Source organism: Myxine glutinosa, chromosome 6 (genome assembly GCF_964187855.1).
Source record: "Myxine glutinosa chromosome 6, kmMyxGlut1.1, whole genome shotgun sequence".
NCBI classification, from domain to species: domain Eukaryota; kingdom Metazoa; phylum Chordata; class Myxini; order Myxiniformes; family Myxinidae; genus Myxine; species Myxine glutinosa.
This window is the reverse complement of record NC_136266.1, coordinates 29,896,715-29,917,566: the sequence shown is the minus strand read 5'-3', so window position 1 is coordinate 29,917,566 and position 20,852 is coordinate 29,896,715. Positions and strand designations below refer to the sequence as shown.

At 45.9% G+C, this 20,852-nt stretch overlaps 1 protein-coding gene across 1 annotated transcript in view; it reads left to right on the top strand.

The window, feature by feature from the left end:
* Positions 1 to 4,817: 4,817 nt before the first annotated feature.
* Positions 4,818 to 20,852, top strand: part of LOC137429355 (junctophilin-3-like) — a 91,929-nt gene continuing 75,894 nt past the window's right edge. The window contains exon 1 of the mRNA XM_068119308.2: positions 4,818 to 5,196. Coding sequence (XP_067975409.2) covers positions 4,818 to 5,196 — 379 coding nt within the window. The remainder of the gene's footprint in view (positions 5,197 to 20,852) is intronic.

Here is a 20,852-nt window from a genome sequence, read left to right as displayed (position 1 = left end):
CTTCCTGCTGAATATTTAATAATGAAATAACTATGCTATGTTACTCCCTTTAATCCCCATCACATTCCCGCAACAACATTATGTCTGCGAACTATATTACCATCGGCATACATGATGGGAGAGTGATGAAATATGCAGTTATTTATGATCCGATTTTCCATAGGGTGTTTATCCACCAACAAGCAACTCAAAACCTGTTAGTAAGATTTTGTTTGGTAAATATCAGGTAGAATATTGAGCTATTATTTGTATACAAAGTCAAGACTCGTGGAGGAGCTGGGAGATCGGCTCAGGACATAACAGAACAAAAGAAACAGTAGAAAGAGGGGGGGAAACACGAAATAGGGGTTAAGGGAAAAATAGAGAGAGATTTGGAGAAATATGGGATGTGGGGGAGAATGAGGACTAGGGGAGGACACATGGGGGGGGGGGGGGGAGGGTGTGGACAATATTGATACAGCTGCAAACCCTCAGGAAGGAAAAATGGGAAACTTGGACAGGGGTGGGCTTAGGTACAGTTAACAAGGTTAGAAAAGATTGTGGTTTTGGATGGGGATGATCTGAGATGGAGGTGAACAGCTGTCTTTAAGACTTGGAGAGAAGAATGAGATTGAAGAGAATGTGGAAGTTGTTTCCACAGGCAGGAAAAAAGACGAACAAATGAGTGGAGGTGAGCAGTGATTCTGGATTTTGGGAGTTTCACCAGAAGTGGGTTCATGGTGGACTGTGTGTGCCCTGCAGAAACATGAGGGGGATAAAACATGGAAAGAGCAGAGGGTGCAAGACCAGAAAGGAGGTGCAAAAAGACAAAGAAGACGGTAAAAGGTTTTTAGGTCTCACTATCTGCCATGATCTTTCCTGGGAAAACTATATTGCCAAGCTGGCCTCCAAAGCCAGTCGCTGACTCAGCATCCTCCATCATGCAAAGTCCTTACTTGGCACACCTGAGCTCCTCACCACTTTCAAAGCTTTCATCCGCAGCTCAATGGAATGCTGCTCTCCCCTCAGGGCTGGCGCTCATGCCCCACACCTAGCTAAGCATCACGCTGAAGAAACTAAGGCTTTTCGAATCATTGGTATCTCCCGCGATGATGTCGATTGTGAGGGCCTTTCGTGCGTTCACCGTAGGCAGGTTGGTAGTCTTTCTAACTTCTACTGACTTTCCGGCCTTGCACCCCTTGCTCTGTCTGTGCTCTGTCCCCCAAGTATTCTTGCAGGATGCACAAGATCTGCCAGCAACCCTCTTCTGGTGAAACCACCAAAATCAAGATTCTCTGCTCACCTTCACTCTTTCATTCCTCTCTTTTTCCCGCCTCTTGAACAAACTCCCACACTCTCTTCAATCCCATTCCTCCCTCCAGGTCTTTAAAACAGCTGTTCACCACCATCTTATATCTTCCCCCATACACAACCTTGACCTTTTCTTCCCCCATTAATACACTCCAAACCCACCTCCTTCAAATTCCCTGTTTTCTTTCCTGAAAGCCCCTGCAGTGTCCATCTTGTTTATCCTGTGTACCCTCCCTCAACCCTGTTTTCCACAGACGGCCCTTTTCTCTACTGTTGTTGTACTTCCCTCCCTCTCCCTCTTTTCTCCTGCTCATTTTATTATATGTTCTATGTGTTAGCTCTAATACGAGCCTAAAGTATACAAGAAAAAAAGAGAGCACTCCCCTGTCTTAAATGCTGAGGGTCAAGCAAGGAAACAGCACGTACCATTTTCAGTCTTTGGTATGACTCGGCCAGAGTTTGAACCACCGATCTACCAGACTCGAAGTGGACGCTCTTCCTATTACACCACCGAGTTTGATGGAAAGGTTTACTTCTGCAACTGTCATATCGTGGAAGAGCTCTGGTAATTAATAGCCTTCTTGGAGCTTGCGGCACAGATTGTTGTTGTTACTCTGGCAACTTCAAAAGTGCTTTGTGCACTTTTTCTGCAACAGGAAACGCTGGCTGTAGCCAGAGGATCTCCGTTTGCCTCTGAAGGATCGATTTTGGTAAAGCGCCACTTTATGGCCTTTCAACTGTCAGTTGTGCTCACGTGCTATAGACATGACCATTCCACCATGTGCCAACACAGCTTGTCACCTGTTGCAACAGGCTTGGTGACTGGGCTATGACTTAATTTTGATGGATCTTTCAAAAATCGATTTGTCTCCTTTCTCTCTGGGTTCTATCAACGTGTATTCAATGCACAGAAGGCCCTGAGGATAACGAGAGCTGCAACTCAGACATGAAACACATGTTCTTTATGGAACCGTTGTTGTACAATTGCTATGTCAACGGCCTGCCTATTGACAGTTACTTGCTTCAGCAATTTGTTGATAAAGGCATCAAATCTGTTGGGGATCTTCGGTATCCAAGTGAGAGTTGTCTTGGGGCCGATGCCCTGACGACTGTGGTGGGCATCTGATCCTCCAGGATTGTGGCACAAATGCTTTGCAGTGCACTTCACACCTATGCACAGCAACACACATCTGTTTGGAAGCAAAATCGAGATGGAGCAGGTACGGACTTATCTGCTCCTGTCTTTCCTGAAATCTCACTTAATTTTTATCCTGCGAACCCATCTCATTGTACCTCGTTTAGTGTAGGTTTAAATGTACAGCCAAGTTTTCCGAAGCAGAAGGATCTCAATCTCGGCTTTCGAGCTTCTACAATCGACACAGAAAAAGATTCGATGGAGATACCTGTCGGCGTGTTTTCCCAAATTGGAAAGGGTTTTATAAACCCCCCTGTGTCGACGAGACATGGCGATCTTCAATGGAGGATTCTTCCTTCCAATAATTAATTGCATCAGTTTTCAAATATTTTGTTGGCTTAGTAGCCATTTTTAAATAAGCCTGCAAACTTTTTTCACATTTACTGTCCTCTAATTTCCTGCTTGAATTTTGCAATTTCCTGCTTTTCGTGAAACTAGGAGCGCAAACCTCTGCCAGGCTGAACAGTTTACATTCTGTATCCCACCGATAGGTCGGACCTGAACCAAAACCTAACCACCTGTTCTTGTCACTTAAACAACTCATTCACCAAGTTTTGTCATAACCCATCCACAAGTTTTTGAAATATCCTACTATATATGGATTTGACCCCATCTCTCAACGGTGAAGAATCACTTTAAAAAGATGTAATTCTAGTATCCGGATCCGAATCTTCACCGAAATCGAATCAATTTGTCCTGGTCCAACACCCAACCTGTCCAGAAAGTTTCCTCTGAATCCGTCCATAACTTTTTCAGATATCCTGTTCAGAAACTAACAGGCAAGGGTGAAAGTATAACCTTCGTCCTTCGGTGGCGGAGGAAATAAAAATAGAGTTAAAGACGGGATGTTCTGTTGTTGTTTGAAATGCTTGAAGCAACTTTAGTAAAGTTAGATTTAGCTCTTTATTGAATAACGGGAAAGCCATTTGAAGCAATAGTGAAGTATTCGAAAAATGTTAATTTTTTGGGGAAATATTTGGTCTGTAGCATAATGTGTATGCAGCCACAGATAACTGGCACTGTTTTCTTTCTTTTCTGAAATGTAAATTTCACGTTTGATTCCTTTATTTATTTATTTTCCTACGTTATATAATAAAAGACACGAAAGTCAAATTCTCTCTGTCTCTGTCTCATTCCCAAGCCACTGCAGGCTAAGTTTAACTGATCAGCGCATGCCTTCCCTCTGGAATTTCTTGGCTCTGATACCCTTTACATTTCATTCCTTCCTAATCCCTCTTGACATGTTCTCTCTCTTTCAACCTTGCTCTCTTTTTCCCAGTTCGACAGTTTTCTCGAGTCTTTCTTTACAGCAAATGGCTGTCGAAAGCCCTGGCAATGCCACGTGACGGTGGAACCCCTTCTCCCTCCTCCCCCCTTTAACTCCCTCACTGCTCGTGCTTATGGCTGGAGGAGTCCCTCCCCCTACCCCCTTTCCTCGCCGCCATGCGACGCGCCTGCGCACAGATTTATTTTGGGAATCGCACTGGAAGCCTTGGCAGTGTCTGTTGATCGGTTTCCTCGCAGAAACAAAGATACCGCGCGTTCCACCACAGCGTAAAGCTTATTGTAGTAAATCCGATTCTCCCTTTACAGGTTTCACCTTATTTATTTTTACTCATTTTTACATCGTAGTAAATCCGTTTCTCCCTTTACAGGTTTCACCTTATTTATTTATTTATTTATTTTTTACTCATTTTTACATCGTAGTAAATCCGTTTCTCCCTTTACAGGTTTCACCTGATTATTATTAAATTTTTTTACTCATTTTTACATCGTAGTAAATCCGTTTCTCCCTTTACAGGTTTCACCTGATTTAAAAAAATTTTTTTTACTCATTTCTACATCGCAAGGTCCAGATCCTGTATTGTGTAAGAACATTCCTCCCGCTCTGCGCTCTCATCCTCTCTCGCCCTTCCCCCATTTTTTTCCCCATCCTCCTCTCCAATCTCCCAATCTCACCTTCCTCCTTCCCTAAAGAGGTCCCCACCTTACCTTCCTCCTCCCCCCTTCATTCTCTTTCCCTTCCATCATTTTCCCCCTCCCAGGCATCCTATCTATTCCACCTTCCCCATCTCTCGCGTTGTTCTCACTCCTCCTCCATCCTTGGCGCTCCGTCCTCGCTTTCCATCGACAGACGGTCTAATCGCCCCCAGACCGACTGTTCTCCGGTTACCGTACGTCGACCGTCCACAGCGACCAGGCCGACCGCTCCATCCGGGTAACCCATCGCGTATCGATCCCACCGGCCGTCGATACTCGCGGCTAGCCCTAAGGCCGGACTACCTGCCAGCAGGTCGGGCAGGGCCGGGACCCGGGGCCGGCCCGACCCCGAATGAGCGGCGGACGCTTCGACTTTGACGATGGAGGCGCGTACTGCGGCGGCTGGGAGGCGGGAAAGGCGCACGGGCACGGCGTGTGCACGGGCCCGCACGGACAGGGCGAGTTCGCGGGCTCCTGGCTCTACGGATTCGAGCTCCTGGGCGTTTACACGTGGCCGAGTGGGAACACGTACTCGGGCGGCTGGGCGGAGGGGAAGCGCCACGGCCTCGGCGTCGAGAGCAAAGGGCGTTGGTTGTACCGCGGGGAATGGAGCCACGGCGTGAAAGGCCGCTACGGCCTCAGGCAGAGCCGAACAAGCCGAGCCCGCTACGAGGGCACGTGGAGTGGAGGTCTACAGGACGGCTACGGGGCAGAGACGTACGGGGATGGGGGTAGGGACAGCACCACACGGGTCCACGCCATAAATATAACGTGGTCACCCTATACCATTACTCTTCTTCTTCATTTCCTGCACTACCTCTTCTACCTCACAAAACAAACCTCAACAACTCATTCCATCCTTTCATGAGGTCTCCCTATACAGTTACTCTTCTTCGTCTTCATTGTAAACACCACCTCTGCTACACTTTTACCTCACAAGACAAACCTCAACAACTCATTCCATCCTTTCATGTCTCCCTATACCGTTACTCTTCTTCTTCTTCATTTTAAACACCACCTCTTCTACACTTTTACTTCACTACACAAACCTCAACAACTCATTCCATCCTTTCATGAGGTCTCCCTATACCGTTACTCTTCTTCTTCTTCATTTTAAACACCACCTCTTCTACACTTTTACCTCATAAGACAAACCTCAACAACTCATTCCATCCTTTCATGAAACATCGTCGTCATTTTTTAAATTTACACTTCCACCCTTTCTTTCTTTTTTTCCCTCTCCTCGTCACACTTCATCGTGTCTTCCTCTCATTTTATACTGTGCATATTGTCTATTCGTCATGTCGATCACTGCAGTACTGTCAAAATCAAAACTCGCATTAGATTCATAATATGTCATTTAATAACCATATTAATATATAAATGATAAATGCAAACATAACTCGAGAAACTTTGATCAGAACATTATACTTCACGTTAAATATATTATAATTCCTATTTTTCTTCCTCCTCATCTTTGACCACATTTTCTAAATATCCAGCGTCTTCTTCTTCTTCGCTCAATTTTGATTTCCTCTGGGCATCACGTGACCTGATGCGTGAGGTTTGTTCCGTATTTATATATATATTTTTTGCCGTCTTCATCCGTAATTATATCGAGGACACGATTCTCGAGGGTTCTCGCCGAGGTGCCAATAAATTTTAAATTGATTGGGGTAAAGTTCTACCTCAGTGAAACGACTGCTGCGTGGGGAAGGAAAGCGGGAAAAACGCTCCTCGTTTCCTCTCAGTCTCAGTCTTTCTGACGAAACCTTAAGGCAGACTGTTGCGCAAAAATGTAAGCTTGCACACTCCCCCTTACGTGTTGTTGTCTTTGGTAATTCCAGATACGGTTTATCGTTTCACTCACACTCCTTCATCGTCATCGCTTCAGCACCGCGGAGAGCGCCAACTAGGCTCCGCCCACGTCATCCCTCACGTTACACTTCTTCTTCTTGTTCACAGATCGAGTCGGCTCGATGATTTCCATTTCTTCCTCTCATTTCCACACAATGTATCGTGTCCTTCTTTGCTCTTGATATCTATTTATTGAAAAAGGGACATTTTTTAAATTATTATTATTTCGTATGCAGCCTGTGGCTGCTGGTTGCATCATTGCTGGGAGTGTGGCTGATGCAGTGCCCCCTGTTTCCAGTAAGCTGGTACTCATTTTGCCGACCTTGGAACGATGAACAGGCTGAGTCAACCCACTTGGTGTTCATTTCATGGAACGACAGGGGCTCAAACTCTAGACCCTAAGATCTTAAGCAAGCCACCTTAGTAACAACAATCGGCCTTTCTCTTATATGTCATTGACGTTGTAATAGTAATATGTACACTCACTAAACAATCTGTTTGACATGAAAACTTTTGTTTAGAAGTTAAAAAAGACATTATCAGACATTGTATCTCAAGAAAGTGTAGCCCGGTGTTGGCTTAGCGGTTGGGGTGCTGGCTTGGGATCCTGGGTTCGAATCCCGGTCATCACTGAATTAACACCAGGGGGGTTGACTCAGCCTGTCATCCTTCCGAGGTCGGCAAATTGAGTACCAGTTCACTGGTAATTCCGTGTGTGTCGCAAGAAGCGACTAACAGGGTTGGCGGCAGGAAGGGCATCCGGCCATATAACATTGCTTCATAAAGGGGACCAAAGTGCCTGAAAAAGGCCAACCCCTGCTCTGCGGGGGGAAATGGCCTCTAAAGGCGGTTCCTATCTCAAGAAAGTCTAGTTAGTATGGCCAAGAGATGCGCATGCTTGTCTCTAAGCTGTCTCGCCAGGGTTTGAATCTCGACCCAGCTATATCTTGTAATTCCTGGTGTTTCACAGGCATGGTGATGCATCAATGTGTGTGCCGTCCCTTGGATGGATATTAAACGCATGTCCCATCTGCCGACATTAGCTAGGCGATGTTAAAGACCCCACAGTGTCCATCACACCCTGAACAGATTCCAAAATTTATTCCCGAACTGTTGCTGGGAATGCAATGACAAACCACCTAGTATTAAACCAGTGCCGCATTAATCCTTACCAGGGCCGGTGGCAATGAATTTTTTTGGGCAAATCTCAACATGAATGCCACCCCTGAATCACAGGTTGTCTGAGGTTGAGTGAAGAGTCCAGCCAGGGTGCACTCATTACACCGCTTACACACTCGGGAACAACTCGCGGCCCTCCTTCCACCATTCACTCATACGGAACAACTCACAGCCCTCCTTACACCTTTCACTCACATGGAACAACTGACGGCCCTCCTAACACCGTTTACACACTCGGGAACAACTCACAGCCCTCCTTACACCGTCCACTCACTCGGAACTCTCGTCTCTCTCTCTCTGACTTATTTAGATGTAGAGTTGAAGGAGCTATATTAATAAAAAAACGTTTTAAAAATGTCCACATTTATTGATTACCTGCACACATATAGACACGGAACTTAAGGCCCTCCTTACAACGTTCACTCATACGGAACAACTGACTGCCCTCCTTACACCATCCACTCACTTGGAACTCTTGTCTCTCTCTCTGACTTATTTCGATTTAGAGTTGAAGGAGCTATATTAATAAAATACGTAATTAAAATGTCCTCATTTATTGATTACCTGCACACATATAAACACAGAACTTAAGGCCTTCCTTATACCGTTCACTCATACGGAACAACTCACAGCCCTCCTAACACCGTTTACACACTCGGGAACAACTCACAGCTCTCTTTACACCGTCCACTCACTCGAAACAACTCACAGCACTCCTTGCACCGTTTACCCACTCGGGAACAACTCACGGCCCTTCTTAGACCGTCCACTCACTTGGAACAACTTGCAGCCCTCCTTACACCATCCACTCACTCGGAACAACTCACAGCCTTCCTTACACCATACACTCACTCGGAACAACTCACGGCCCTCCTTACACCATCCACTCACTCGGAACAACTCACGGCCCTCCTTACACCATCCACTCACTCGGAACAACTCACGGCCCTCCTTACACCATCCACTCACTCGGAACAACTCACGGCCCTCCTTACACCATCCACTCACTCGGAACAACTCACGGCCCTCCTAACACCGTTTACACACTCAGGAACAACTCACGGACCTCCTTACACCGCCCACTCACTCAGAACAACTCACAGCACTCCTTACATTGTCCACTCACTTGGACCAACTCACGGCCCTCCTAACACCGTTTACACACACAGAACAACTCACGGCCCTCTTTACACCATTTACACTCGCAGCAACTCAATTTCTGGTCTCCTATCAATCATCAATTCATCTGGACTGTTCTCAATCATCTGGACTGGTCTCCCATCTCTACCGCCTCTGACATCAACTCATCCTGGGAATTCTTCCAAAGTAAATTGCTCTCTCTCATGCACAGATTTATCCCATCTCGTCTTCAGTTGTCATACCCTTCCTCCCATCCATGGTACACGGAATCTTGTGGTGAGGCTATTGCCCAGAAACAACTTGCTTTCGTCTCCTGGAAAGCAAATCCAACAGAAGGAAATCTCATTTCCTTTCACAAAGCCCGAAACAAGTGTGTGTCCACCCTCAGGAGAGCCAGGAAACAATATCTCTCCGTTCTCAGGACAGAACTCTCTTATCTGTCTCCCTCTTCCAAATCCTGGTGGCGTCTGGTCAAATCTGTTTCTGGTGTTTGTTCCCCCTCCATCCCCTCCCTCACCTCAAACGGCCACACGGCTGACTCCGCACGTGAAAAAGCTGAATGCCTCAACTCTGTGTTTGCCTCTAAATCTTGTGTCCCAAGCCCATCCCTCTCTGTACCCACCGTACCCAGTCGTACCCAGCTGCTCCTGGACTCTGTGTCTTTTCCTCCTGACAAGATGGAAAAGTTTCTGTCAACCCTCGACTCTGATTCTGCAACTGGACCTGACGGCATCAGCCCACGGGTCCTAAAATCCTGTTCTTCCGCTCTTTCACTCCCTCTCTCTGTTCTCTTCACCCTCTCTTTTGCTCAAGGTCATCTGCCATCTGCTTGGAAATCTGCCAACATCACCGCTTTGCACAAAAAAGGTGCAAAAACAGATCCCAGCAACTACAGACCAATCAGCCTTCTCCCAATTATCAGCAAATTCATGGAATCCATCATTGCTTCAGATATGAAATCTTTCCTCTTCTCCAATGGCTTGATCTCTCATCATCAATTTGGTTTCAGACCTGGCCACTCTACTCTGGACATGCTGCTTCTGCTTTCTCAACAATGGATGGAGGTCCTCAATGCCAAACAGGAAATTAGAGCAGTCTCCCTTGACATATCACGTGCCTTCGATACGGTCTGGCACCCCGCTCTGCTCACCAAACTCTCCTCTTTTGGTATCCATGGAAATCTCCACGCATGGCTGGCGGACTTCCTCTCTAGTCGTAGTCAACGTGTGGCCCTGAATGGGTTTCTCTCATCTCCTCTTCCTGTTCAGGCTGGAGTTCCCCAAGGCAGTGTTCTGGGCCCTGTGCTTTTTCTGGTCTTCATCAATGATCTCTCTGACTCTCTTGAAAATCCTCTCTATCTCTTTGCTGATGACTCTACTCTCTGTCGCTCCATTCTTCATCCCTCAGATCGGCAGTCTGCAGCCTCCTCACTCTCTGCAGACCTGGACAAAATCACAGACTGGGCAAACAAGTGGAACATGTCTTTCAATCCTGACAAATCTCACACTCTTACGATGTCTCTCCGAAAAGACCGACTGGACAACCCTCCCATCCACTTTCTGAATAATCCTCTCCAAGAAGTTCTGTCACTCAAGCTTTTGGGTCTCACTATCTGCCATGATCTTTCCTGGGAAAACCACATTTCAAATCTGGCCTCCAAAGCCAGTCGCCGACTGGGCATCCTCCGTCGTGCGAAGTCCTTCCTTGGCACACCTGAGCTCCTCACCACATACAAGGCTTCCATCCGCAGCTCAATGGAATACTGCTCTCACCTCTGGGCTGGTGCTCCTGCCTCACACCTAGCTCGTCTTCACGCTGTTGAAACCAAAGCATTCAGAATCATTGGAATCTCCCGCGATGAAGCTAACCCCAAGGGCCTCTCACTCACTCACCGCAGGCAGGTTGGTGGTCTTTCTGTCTTCTACCGACTCCTCTTTGGCCTTGCCCCCCCAGCTCTCTCTGGGCTCTGTCCCACAAATATTCCTACAGGTCGCACAAGATCTGCCTGCAACCCTCTTATGGTTAAACTGCCAAAATCAAGACTCTCTGCTCAACTTCACTCCTTCATTCCTCTTTTCTCCCGCCTCTGGAACAAACTCCCTCACTCTCTTCAATCCCACTCCACCCTCCAGGTCTTTAAAACAGCTGTTCACCACCATCTCTTATCTTCCCCCATCCAAAACCTTGATCTTTTCTACCCCTGCTAATTTCACCCCAATTCCACTTTTTTGAAATACCAACTTCTGACCTGGAAGTCCTTGGTGTCCTTGTGTTTTATACTTCTCCCACCCCCCCCCCTTCCCACGCCTCCTCCCCCCAAGCCCTCTCCCTCCCACACATCTCCCTGCTCTTAAATGTTGTGTGCTCTCAAGTGTTTGTGTGCTTCCCCTTCTATTGTCTTCCGCTCCCTCTTTTTATATAGTTTGTTTGTCTGGTTGATTTGTTTGTGAAGTAAATGTCAGCTCTTTCACGAGCCTCGATTCAGTATACCAAAAAAAAAAAAAAAACAACAATTCTCATACACCACTCAATTGCACAATTCACTCCATAGTTTTCCTTGATCGCTCCCTCATACCACGCTATTCTACTAAGAACAGAACAGATTGCAAGTTTGGACCATGTCCAGGCAGCTATTTTTGTTTGTAAAAAGATAAACTGCATACAAACAATTTTATTCACTCAATGTTTTGGGCCGGTCAAGATTTGGGGCCGGGAGCAAATTCCCCCTTTCCCCCCCATTATAATCCGCCATTGAGTGTAACCCTTGCCAAGAAACTGCTTCGGCAGCACCGATCCTCTGTAACAGGGTATGGTACATCAGAAGCAGAATCTCAGAAATCCCTGCCAATAACAGCCAGTTTGTTTTTCCCGGACGTGCATAACACAGGTGTTTTGTTTTTTTTGTACTAAAGTTGGAGTTGCTTCAAACTTTCCTTGCGTTGAGACTGCTTCACGTTGGTTGGTTCACATTGGTGGACACATTGATCCTTGGGTGTGTTTCACGAAGAGTAGTTGAGTTATCCCTGAGACTCGGGACAAATTCTTGCAATTTTCATTCAAACGCCGGGTCTGCACGAGCATGCATGTGGGAAAAGAACAGCACTCGGTAGAGCAGAACATGTCTCCACAAGGCTGAACAGTTCATGTTTTGTATCCCACTGATAGCCTGGATCCGGACCTGAACCAAAATCAAATCACCTTGTTCTTGTCACCTACCCAACTCATCCACCAAATTTTGTCATAACCTGTCCGTAACTTTTCGAGATATTGTGCTATATATATATATATATGTGCCGTTTTTGGCCCTATCTCTCAATTCTGAAGAATCACTGAACAATTATTTTATCCAGGTCCGGAAATTAACCAAAATCGAAGCAATTCGTCCATGACACATCACACACACCATGACACAAAAGTTTCATCCGAATCCGTCCATAAATTTTGGAGACATCCTGCTCACAGACAGACAAACAAAAATACAGACAGACAGGGGTGAAAACATAATCTCTGGTCACCTTTTGTGGCCGAGATAACGACGCTTCCTATAATATTGCTCACATAGATTGCAATAATTTGGCACAACGCTAGGAAAAGGTGTGTGTGTGTGTGTGTGTGTGTATATGTATGAGTGTGTGGACATATTTGTGTGTATGTGTGTATGCATACAAGTTTTTTTTTTTGCCTGCAATGCTCATGTTGGTGGGCCTCAGGAGATGGAACGGCGATCTACTGGGTCTCAAAGTATCCACCTCCTTTAGCGCGTGCGTGTGTGTGTGTGTGTGTGTGTGTGTGTGTGTGTGTGTGTGTGTGTGTGTGTGTGTGTGTACACGTGCGTGCGTGTGTGTTTGTGTGTGCATGCGCACAAAATATGTGCAATATGTCATGCACAGGACGCATATACACAACATACCACTGTACACCTTGTCACATATAACATGTGTGTATACAATAAAATATGTGTTCACTGGTAAAATATGTGTTTATGTATATAACGCATACCCTGGAGACCCTGGTGTTGGGCTAGCGGCTAGGGTGCCGGCTTAGGATCCTAGGATCCTGGGTTCGAATCCCGGTCAATCGCTGAATTAACGCCAGGGGGGTTGACTCAGCCTGTCATACCTTCCGAGGTCGGCTAATTGAGTACCAGTTCACTGGTAATTCCCTGTTTGTCGTTAAAGGCGGCAAAAAGGGTTGGCGTCAGGAAGGGCATCCGGCCGTAAAACATTGCTTCAAAAAGGGGACCGAAAAACAACAACAACCACGGTTCCCGAAAAAGGCCAACCCCCACTTTGCGGGGAAAAATGGCCTCTAAAGGTGGTTTTTTTTATTTTTATATAACGCATACAAATAATGTGTGCATACAATAAACAGCATATTATGTCATGCAAAACAAAACATGCCAAAGGAAAACCAAAAGCAAAACCAAAGCTAAGTATGCGTATAAACCATAATCGTGCATGTGCATGTGCAAATCATGACCCATGCATGTATGTGTGTGTGTGCGCATGCATGCGTGCGTCATCGCCTCCTGTAACATTGCCAACATCATCGACACTGTTCCACATCTTTCTCAGGCCCCCCTTCCCACACGGTTCCACCAAATCTCAGGCCCCCCTGCCACTTTGGTCCACCAAATCCTACCCTCCCACTCGAGCCCACCAAATCTCAAGCCCCCTTTCCACTTGGATCCGCCAAATCTCAGGCCCCCTTCCACTCTGATCCACCAAATCTCAGGCCCCCTTCCACTCTAATCCGCCAAATCTCGGGCCCCCATTACACTTAGGTGCACAAAATATCAGGGCCCCCTTCCTGTGCGCTGTCCTCCTCGACAGGTTAGAGTCAGCAAAATCCATCAAGCAATGGGTGCCTCCCCTTCACCCCGCCAAAACCACCTACAAAGCTGTTGTATTCGGCACGTTACTGGATCCCATGGAGCTCTGTTTCCTGCAGGCATACCATGGCTTTAAAGGGAGTCACCAAATCACGGCCCTCACTCCCAGCATGACGAAGTCAGAGAAATCCAGCAAGCTGCCAAGCCAGGCCGCGTCCCAGATGATCCATGCGACCTTGGGCGCCACGTATAAGGCCCTTTTCCCATCAAAGCTGCCGTACGATCCGAAGCCGGCACACAGAGCACAAATCCTTGATCTCACCTCGCTCTTTCACATCCTCAACCGACGAAATTCTAAAGGAGGAGGTCTGTAAAAGCACGGGCACTCCCACCCGGCAGCACAAGGCCCACAAATCCCACCAAGCTTCAGGGCCAGGCCGCCCAAACACACGCTGAATGGCACGACACCGAGCACCATCTCGTCCCATCAGAGCTGCCACTTTCAGCTGTTGTGTGTGTGATGTGTGTGAGTTTGTGTGTGTGTGTGTGTGTGTGTGTGTGTGTGTGTGTGTGTGTGTGTGTGTGTGTGTGTGTGTGTGTGTGTCAAATCTCAGGCCCCTGAGATAAAGGTTCATGGGTTATGTGGACTGAATGAATGAATGAATGAATGATCGTTTTGAGGCCATTTTCCCCGCTAGAGCGGGGGTTAGCCTTGCGGGCCCCATGGCAATCATGGTTCCCTGTTTGAGGCAATGTTTTTTTTTTGTGGACTTATGTATGTTTTTATGTGGACTGGTGGAATGAAAATAATTAGAAGTTCATTTCCAAAGTGATTTGTCACAAATTTTGCCATTTTGAGTAAAATGCACTTTTTAAAAATGAACAGCTAGTTCATCATTTAAAAAAGTGAAAACTGACTTATAAATCAAAAGATGGAATTCGGAACAGAGTTTGGTTTGTTTGTGTTTTTACCAAAAATTCACCCCCAGCCAGCCCCACAAATTTGATTCTTGACCCAACAATAAACTGTTTGGTTTGGTGTTTCACATTCATGTCATTGCATCACAAAGAGTGCCGTCTCTCGGATGTATGATACCTATGTCTACCAGCAATAGTTGGTGGAGGTTAAAGATCTCATGTTGCCTTTCATGAAGAGTAGGTGAGTTATCCCTGGGACCCGAAACAAATTACAAATTTTGGCCACATTCCATCGAACGTCAGGCTTGGCCACCTGGTTTGTGAAAGAGTTGGGCCAAAAAAATGTTACATAGCAGACCTCACAAGAAGGGGACATCAATCGGGGTTGTAGTAGAAGTCGTAGTAATAGACACTAGTAGTAGTAGTTGTAGTAGTAGTAGTAGTAGTATTAACAAGAAAATTGAGACACAGGAGGTGGCCACTTGGCCCATCAAGCCCGTATCATTGCCATATTTTCTACATCCCAGGGACATAACTCTATCCCTCTACTCTTCCCCTCACCCATTTACCCCCCCCCCCCCCAAACCCTCACACCCTATATCTATTCACTCGAGTGAAGTTTGGTAGGGATTAAGTTTACACCAAAAACAATTAACTTTGCATTCTCACTTGAGACGAGACGTGCACAAAACAATTGGACACCTTCAATTTACAGACATAGAACCTCAATCACACCTGGCTAATCGTAAGGTACTTATCATTCCTGCCAACATCTCTGTACTCCCCTATATCTATAACTTCTAAGTACTTATGCAAATGAGTCCCTGCTGCTACCATACCTTCCCCAGAAGATGATTGATTCCCTGTGTTAACAACACTTTGTAAAACACCCCTGCCTTGCTTCTGTTCTAATCCTCCTCTCTTTCACTTTTCAATTATGCCTTCTGGTTCTGTCACTGTCTATCTTGTTTAAAAATAAAAGAAAAATAAAAGAAGGACTTATCCCGCTTCTGTTTTCACTCTACCTTTCATTATCTTAAACATCTCTATCATATTTCCTCGTAATTACCTCTTTTTCTAATGTACAAATTTCTGTCCCTTTCAGCCTCTCCTCATAGCTTAGTCTAGCTGGGCCCAGAATCAATCTAGTTACTCTATGCTGACCATCTCTATGGCAGTTATGTCATTCCTCATGTGTGGCGATTCAACCTGTACACAATGATCTAAATGAGGCCTCACTGAATTCCTGTACAGTGTTCACATTACCTCTTGTGATTTGTGTGTTATCCCCCTGTGAAACTATCATTAAAATGAGAAGTGTCTGTCCATCCGTGTTTTGCGCTTCATACTAAAGGGTTCCTGCTGTCGTAGAATAACAATAATGACTGCACTGTAGTTACAACCTGCTACACAAAATATATATATTTTTCGCCTCCTCTCTCCACTCAACTCCCTCATCCTTGCTGTTGAAGGTATAACACAATTCATCTGCGAGGGTCTTCATGGTTTGCTTCAATACCAATTACGAGCGTGACAGACAGCTGGGTTTGGTTTCAGGCAACTAGTACACACATTCCATACAGGAGCGGCAGGAAGGGTCATATTATTATCCTATGTGGGGTATATAGATTACAGTAGATCTAGGCTCCGGCATCAAGAACGTCAGACGTGGATTCAGTTACCAAGTTTCCACCCTCCCGCTCTCTCTGGAGTAATAAACCTTTTGTTCATAAAAACCTGTATGTGGTCATTCAAGGTACGGGATTTTGTCATTAAGTACGATGGAATTGGCTTTAAAAATCCAGTAACGGGCCGATTGGGAAACGCGCGTATGTCACCGTTCAAAAATTGTGTAACGCAATTTTTTTTCTTGGGAGGCATGTAGGGGTTTGATTAAACCTTACTAATAATTTAACATTAACACTTGACCCAAACAAAGCCAATGGGAATCTGATGCAACAGCCAGACAATGTATAATCATTAGAGGCCGAAACAGGCCAAATTTGTTAGCCCACCAGGAAACAATATGGCGGCCATATCATTTCATCTTGGCACTACGGTGGGTGGAGTCAAGCGACAAACGTGGGTGTGGTCCGCAGCTCGACAGATCTCGAAGCAATATAAAAATATGTAAAAGTACAAGGATCACACAAACAACAATAACAACCACAGCCATGACAACAACAATTACATGTTATAAAAGATCATTTTTACTTCATTTTACATCCTTATTAAGATTCACAGATAGACATTTAATATGTTTGTGAAGTACAACATGCTGTCTTTTGATTAAACTCGGCAGCAGAGCGATAGGGATGCATGCCTCATACAACCTCAACCCTATATCTAGTGTACAGGGTATCCCATAAGTCTCTTTACCTCCATATTAATTTGTTTTTACCCTGCACATGAAGCGAAAAGAAGGGTTAAGCAATTGGTTCCATTTGTCTGTCTGTCCACAAACTTTAGTTTATGATCGAGGAAGAACTTAATTTCAACTGAATGTTTCATTTTGAAAATGAATCAGTTTATCAGTACTTTGGGTCTGAAGTTGTCCCGATCGTGCCCGTGCAGAGAGGCGTGAGATCATATTTTTCATCTGTCGGACTGTCTGACAGTCAAACAGAATTGAAAATCATTCCAAATAGGAAACTTACTGTTTTTAATGACGTTATAAATAACACAAACAACAGGTACAAATAAGAAATGGAACGTGTTAAATAAGGCGGTGGATAAGACGTTGCATCAACGATAGTAACCTTCCGAAAAAGGTGTTTTTCTCCAACTTTAAAATATTTATTTTATTTTATTTGAATTATATACTTAAACATGGTAAACACAAATTACCTTTTTGACACTTTCAAAAATCTTCCGTTTAGCAGTACTTGACAAAACATTACGGCATTTTACATCATCATGACCAATCAGATTTGCTGCTCACAGACCACGCCCATGTCCTCTTTTCTCAAGACTGTGCAGGGTGAGGTGTTCTATGAACTGTATTCTTTTTTTCTCCTAGGTGAACGATGCTACTCACACTGATCCTCTTAATTATTACCTGTCACAATCCATGAAATATATGTGAATATAAGTGCAAAAGTAGATAAACAAGTCCATGTATTTGATCTATTCTGCTCAACATATTATCGGAGGAAAAGTTTCAGGGAAAAGGGATCTCATGGGTGGGTCACCCTGTAGGATGTACCTCTTCACCCCTGCTCACCCTCCCCAAACCCCCCTCGCTGCTCACCTTTCCCCCTTTTCATTGAGTGAATTTTGAGTTGGATTAGGTTTGTGGTGTGGAGGGTGAGTATGCTCGTAGACTGGGCAATTGGATTGGAGCTGAGAGGTGTGCATATGGGTGTGTGGGGATAGGGGTGTTGGATTTGAGGCATGAGGTGTGTGTGCTGGGTTTGTACGTGGTACTGGCATATACCACCTTTAGAGGCCATTTTTCCCTGCAGAGCAGGAATTGGCCTTTTTCAGGCACCATGGTCCCCTTTTTGAAGCAATGTTTTATGGCCGGATGCCCTTCCTGCCGCCAACCCTGTTAGTCGCCTCTTGCGACACACAGGGAATTACCAGTGAACTGGTACTCAGTTTGCCGACCTCAGAAGGTTGACAGGCTGAGTCAACCCCCCTGGTGTTAATTCAGCGATCGACCGGGATTCGAACCCAGGATCCTAGGATCCCAAGCCGGCACCCTAACCGCGAAGCCAACACCAGGCTATCGTACGTGGTACTGGCATGATGGACAAATTTGCCTCCTCTTGTGTCTAGATATTCCTTGTAATATTTATTGTTAATCGCATCACAGCTGCTTATCCCTCACACATCTATATGTCCCATTAACCTTTAATTGCATTTCCTCTTATGTTTATCTTTTCCTCTGTGTGAACACAACCTTGCATTTATGTATAAGTGGGCCTGCGATAATTTTCTTAATAAAACTTTCATGACATGCTGCGAGCAATTCCGCTGCCCCAATTGTGAAATGGTTCATGTTGTTGCATTTCCGTATTGCAAATTTCAATCAGCATGGGAGATATTTATCGAGTACTTTGACAAAATTACTTCCGAATGGAAATTAAAACATTGTTTAGTTTAATTGTTTCTCGCCCTTGTCCCCCCAAAAAAATCCCCCCTAATTTTTTGCTCTCTCATTAAAAACACTTAAGAAACCCCAAGGTTTATTAGGTCGATGGAGGTTATGTTTTCTCACCTGTTTGCCTGTTTGTGACTTGCAAAATCAAAGATTTCCAAGTATATTTGTCTGTCTGTCAATCGCCTCCATGTCGTATTTTTACTCCGATCTACACGGAACGTAACCACCTGGTAGAGGTAGTCACAGGCAAGAAGCCTATTGGTTTTGAGTTCAACAGGTCAAAAGATCAAAGGTCACCTAAATCGTCAATTGTCAACCGATTCACTTGATAAATATATATATATTGTTACAGACGCGGTTTTAGATGTTAGTTTACCGAGCGGTTTGGTATGACCGCGTCCGCACAGTTACTCCCCGATTAGAACCCTATCCCGCCCGATTCCACTCGACGTTGACTAAGTCGCGCTATGCTAAATCAATGAAGGAAAGGACACAACGGCTGGGATAAATGCAACGACACAAGGGGTACAGTTCTCAAGACCTCCGGAGGAGGATATAATTGGTGATGCAGAAACGGGTAGATTACACGGTAAGAGGTAAAGCACAGAAAAGATGGGCACTTAGACACAGTCTTATCTTATCCCCGACAGACCACGGACAAACGGAACAAGACTGACTTACACAGGGATGATGGCAGGGAAGGGCAGGCAGTCGATAGCACAAGGTGCACCTTGGCTCAGGGGCAGAATCAACACGGTCCGGTCCAGAGATGCGGGGAGGTATTGTCGCGCTCGGAGGTGGCGTCCTTTTCTCTCCAAGCTGAGGCGCATCTGACGTCACCTCCCTCTTCCTGCGCATGCCCAGCGGGGAGTGACACGCCCTCGGCTCGTTAGCTCCGCCCCAGATGGAATCGGTCCGCCGCTTCTATTGGGTGCGGGGGTTACCGGGCTCCGCCCTTGACGAGGAGCTGACAGCGAGCCCCTGCGTGGTAACCCCGTCGGAGCACATGTGCAATGGCGGCTAACCAAGCCGGAGTGAGGACGCACACTCCCCGCGCCGCCGCCGCTGTTGTTGTTGTTGTTGTACCATGAGGAAGAGCTGCGGGGAGGTATTGGGAGGTCCTAAACTTTCTAACGGTGCCATACAATCACATTCTGGTGCAACGAAGAGTCAGAATTAATGGAAACGAGTCCTTAACTGACATAGACTAAGAATAACTAGCAAGATGTCCTATAGTTGTCTACGTGAGATGCGGTGGACCTGGATGCGACATTTAATGGGGGAAATAGGGGAAGGTCGGTTCTACAGAGTGTTGTTTACAGAAAATGGGACTAGGGAATGGGGGATTGGGGATAGTTGGGAAGTATTGGGGAAATAGGGGAATATTTACAAGCGGATATGGATGGAGGCCAATCTCATATCCGCAACATTGCACCCTTCTCTACCTCGGGGCGTCCCGACCCAATAAATTTTTACTTACTTTAGTGTGGCACTCAGATGTAGTTCCCTCTACTATTAACTCAACCCTGAGTGTGACAGTTTTACAGATGTTCACAAATGAGTAAATATGTCCCCCTGCGACTTTGCACCCTTCTCCTCACAGAAACACACCCACAGGATAACCGAATCGCGGAAAGAATCCTCAAACTAAACATACAGCCGGTAGGGAGCATCATTTATACAAGACTATACTGATATTTACACTACGATCCAGGACCTGTTTTTGGAGGAACACATGCAGATGTTATGCATAGAGAGAGAGCACGCATGCCAGCATCGATACACCAACCCACGAGTGCCCTGTGGCCCTACGGCCTTTAATAACGTGCAGAGCACCCCATCCAAGCACCAAAAGCACCACCCCATACATACAGTCAGCACCATCCGGTGCACCAATAAAGTGTTCAATAATCACCGGTGGTGTCGCAGCCGGCCGATGTTCTGCCGCTGGTCTTGCCTTCATGTGGTGTACTTGGCCTTCTGGCTTCTTTCAAAAATAAAGAAAGGCGCCAACCGCGTCCATTTCTAAATTGTGGCCGTCAGGGGGGCCAACTGTAAGTGGTTCACCTGTATGGCATAGGTGCCACGCTGACCCATAGGTCCATCAACGGGTGGTGCTTGCCCGCAAAAGAACTGCGGTCCATGGTGGGCGGCCACAAAAATTGCGGTCCATATGGTGTATCGATCCAGGCAGCAAGCAGCGAAAGTACAGGCCCACAACTGCGGATCCAGCACCTCTCTCTCCTCTCTCTCTGCCCCAAAGCCAGATCCTCGGAGGTGGGAGACAAAATAAGACAAGTGAGTAAGGTGGTAAGGGTGCAAAAGTGCACGCAATGCAAGGTAATGCACACTGGGGG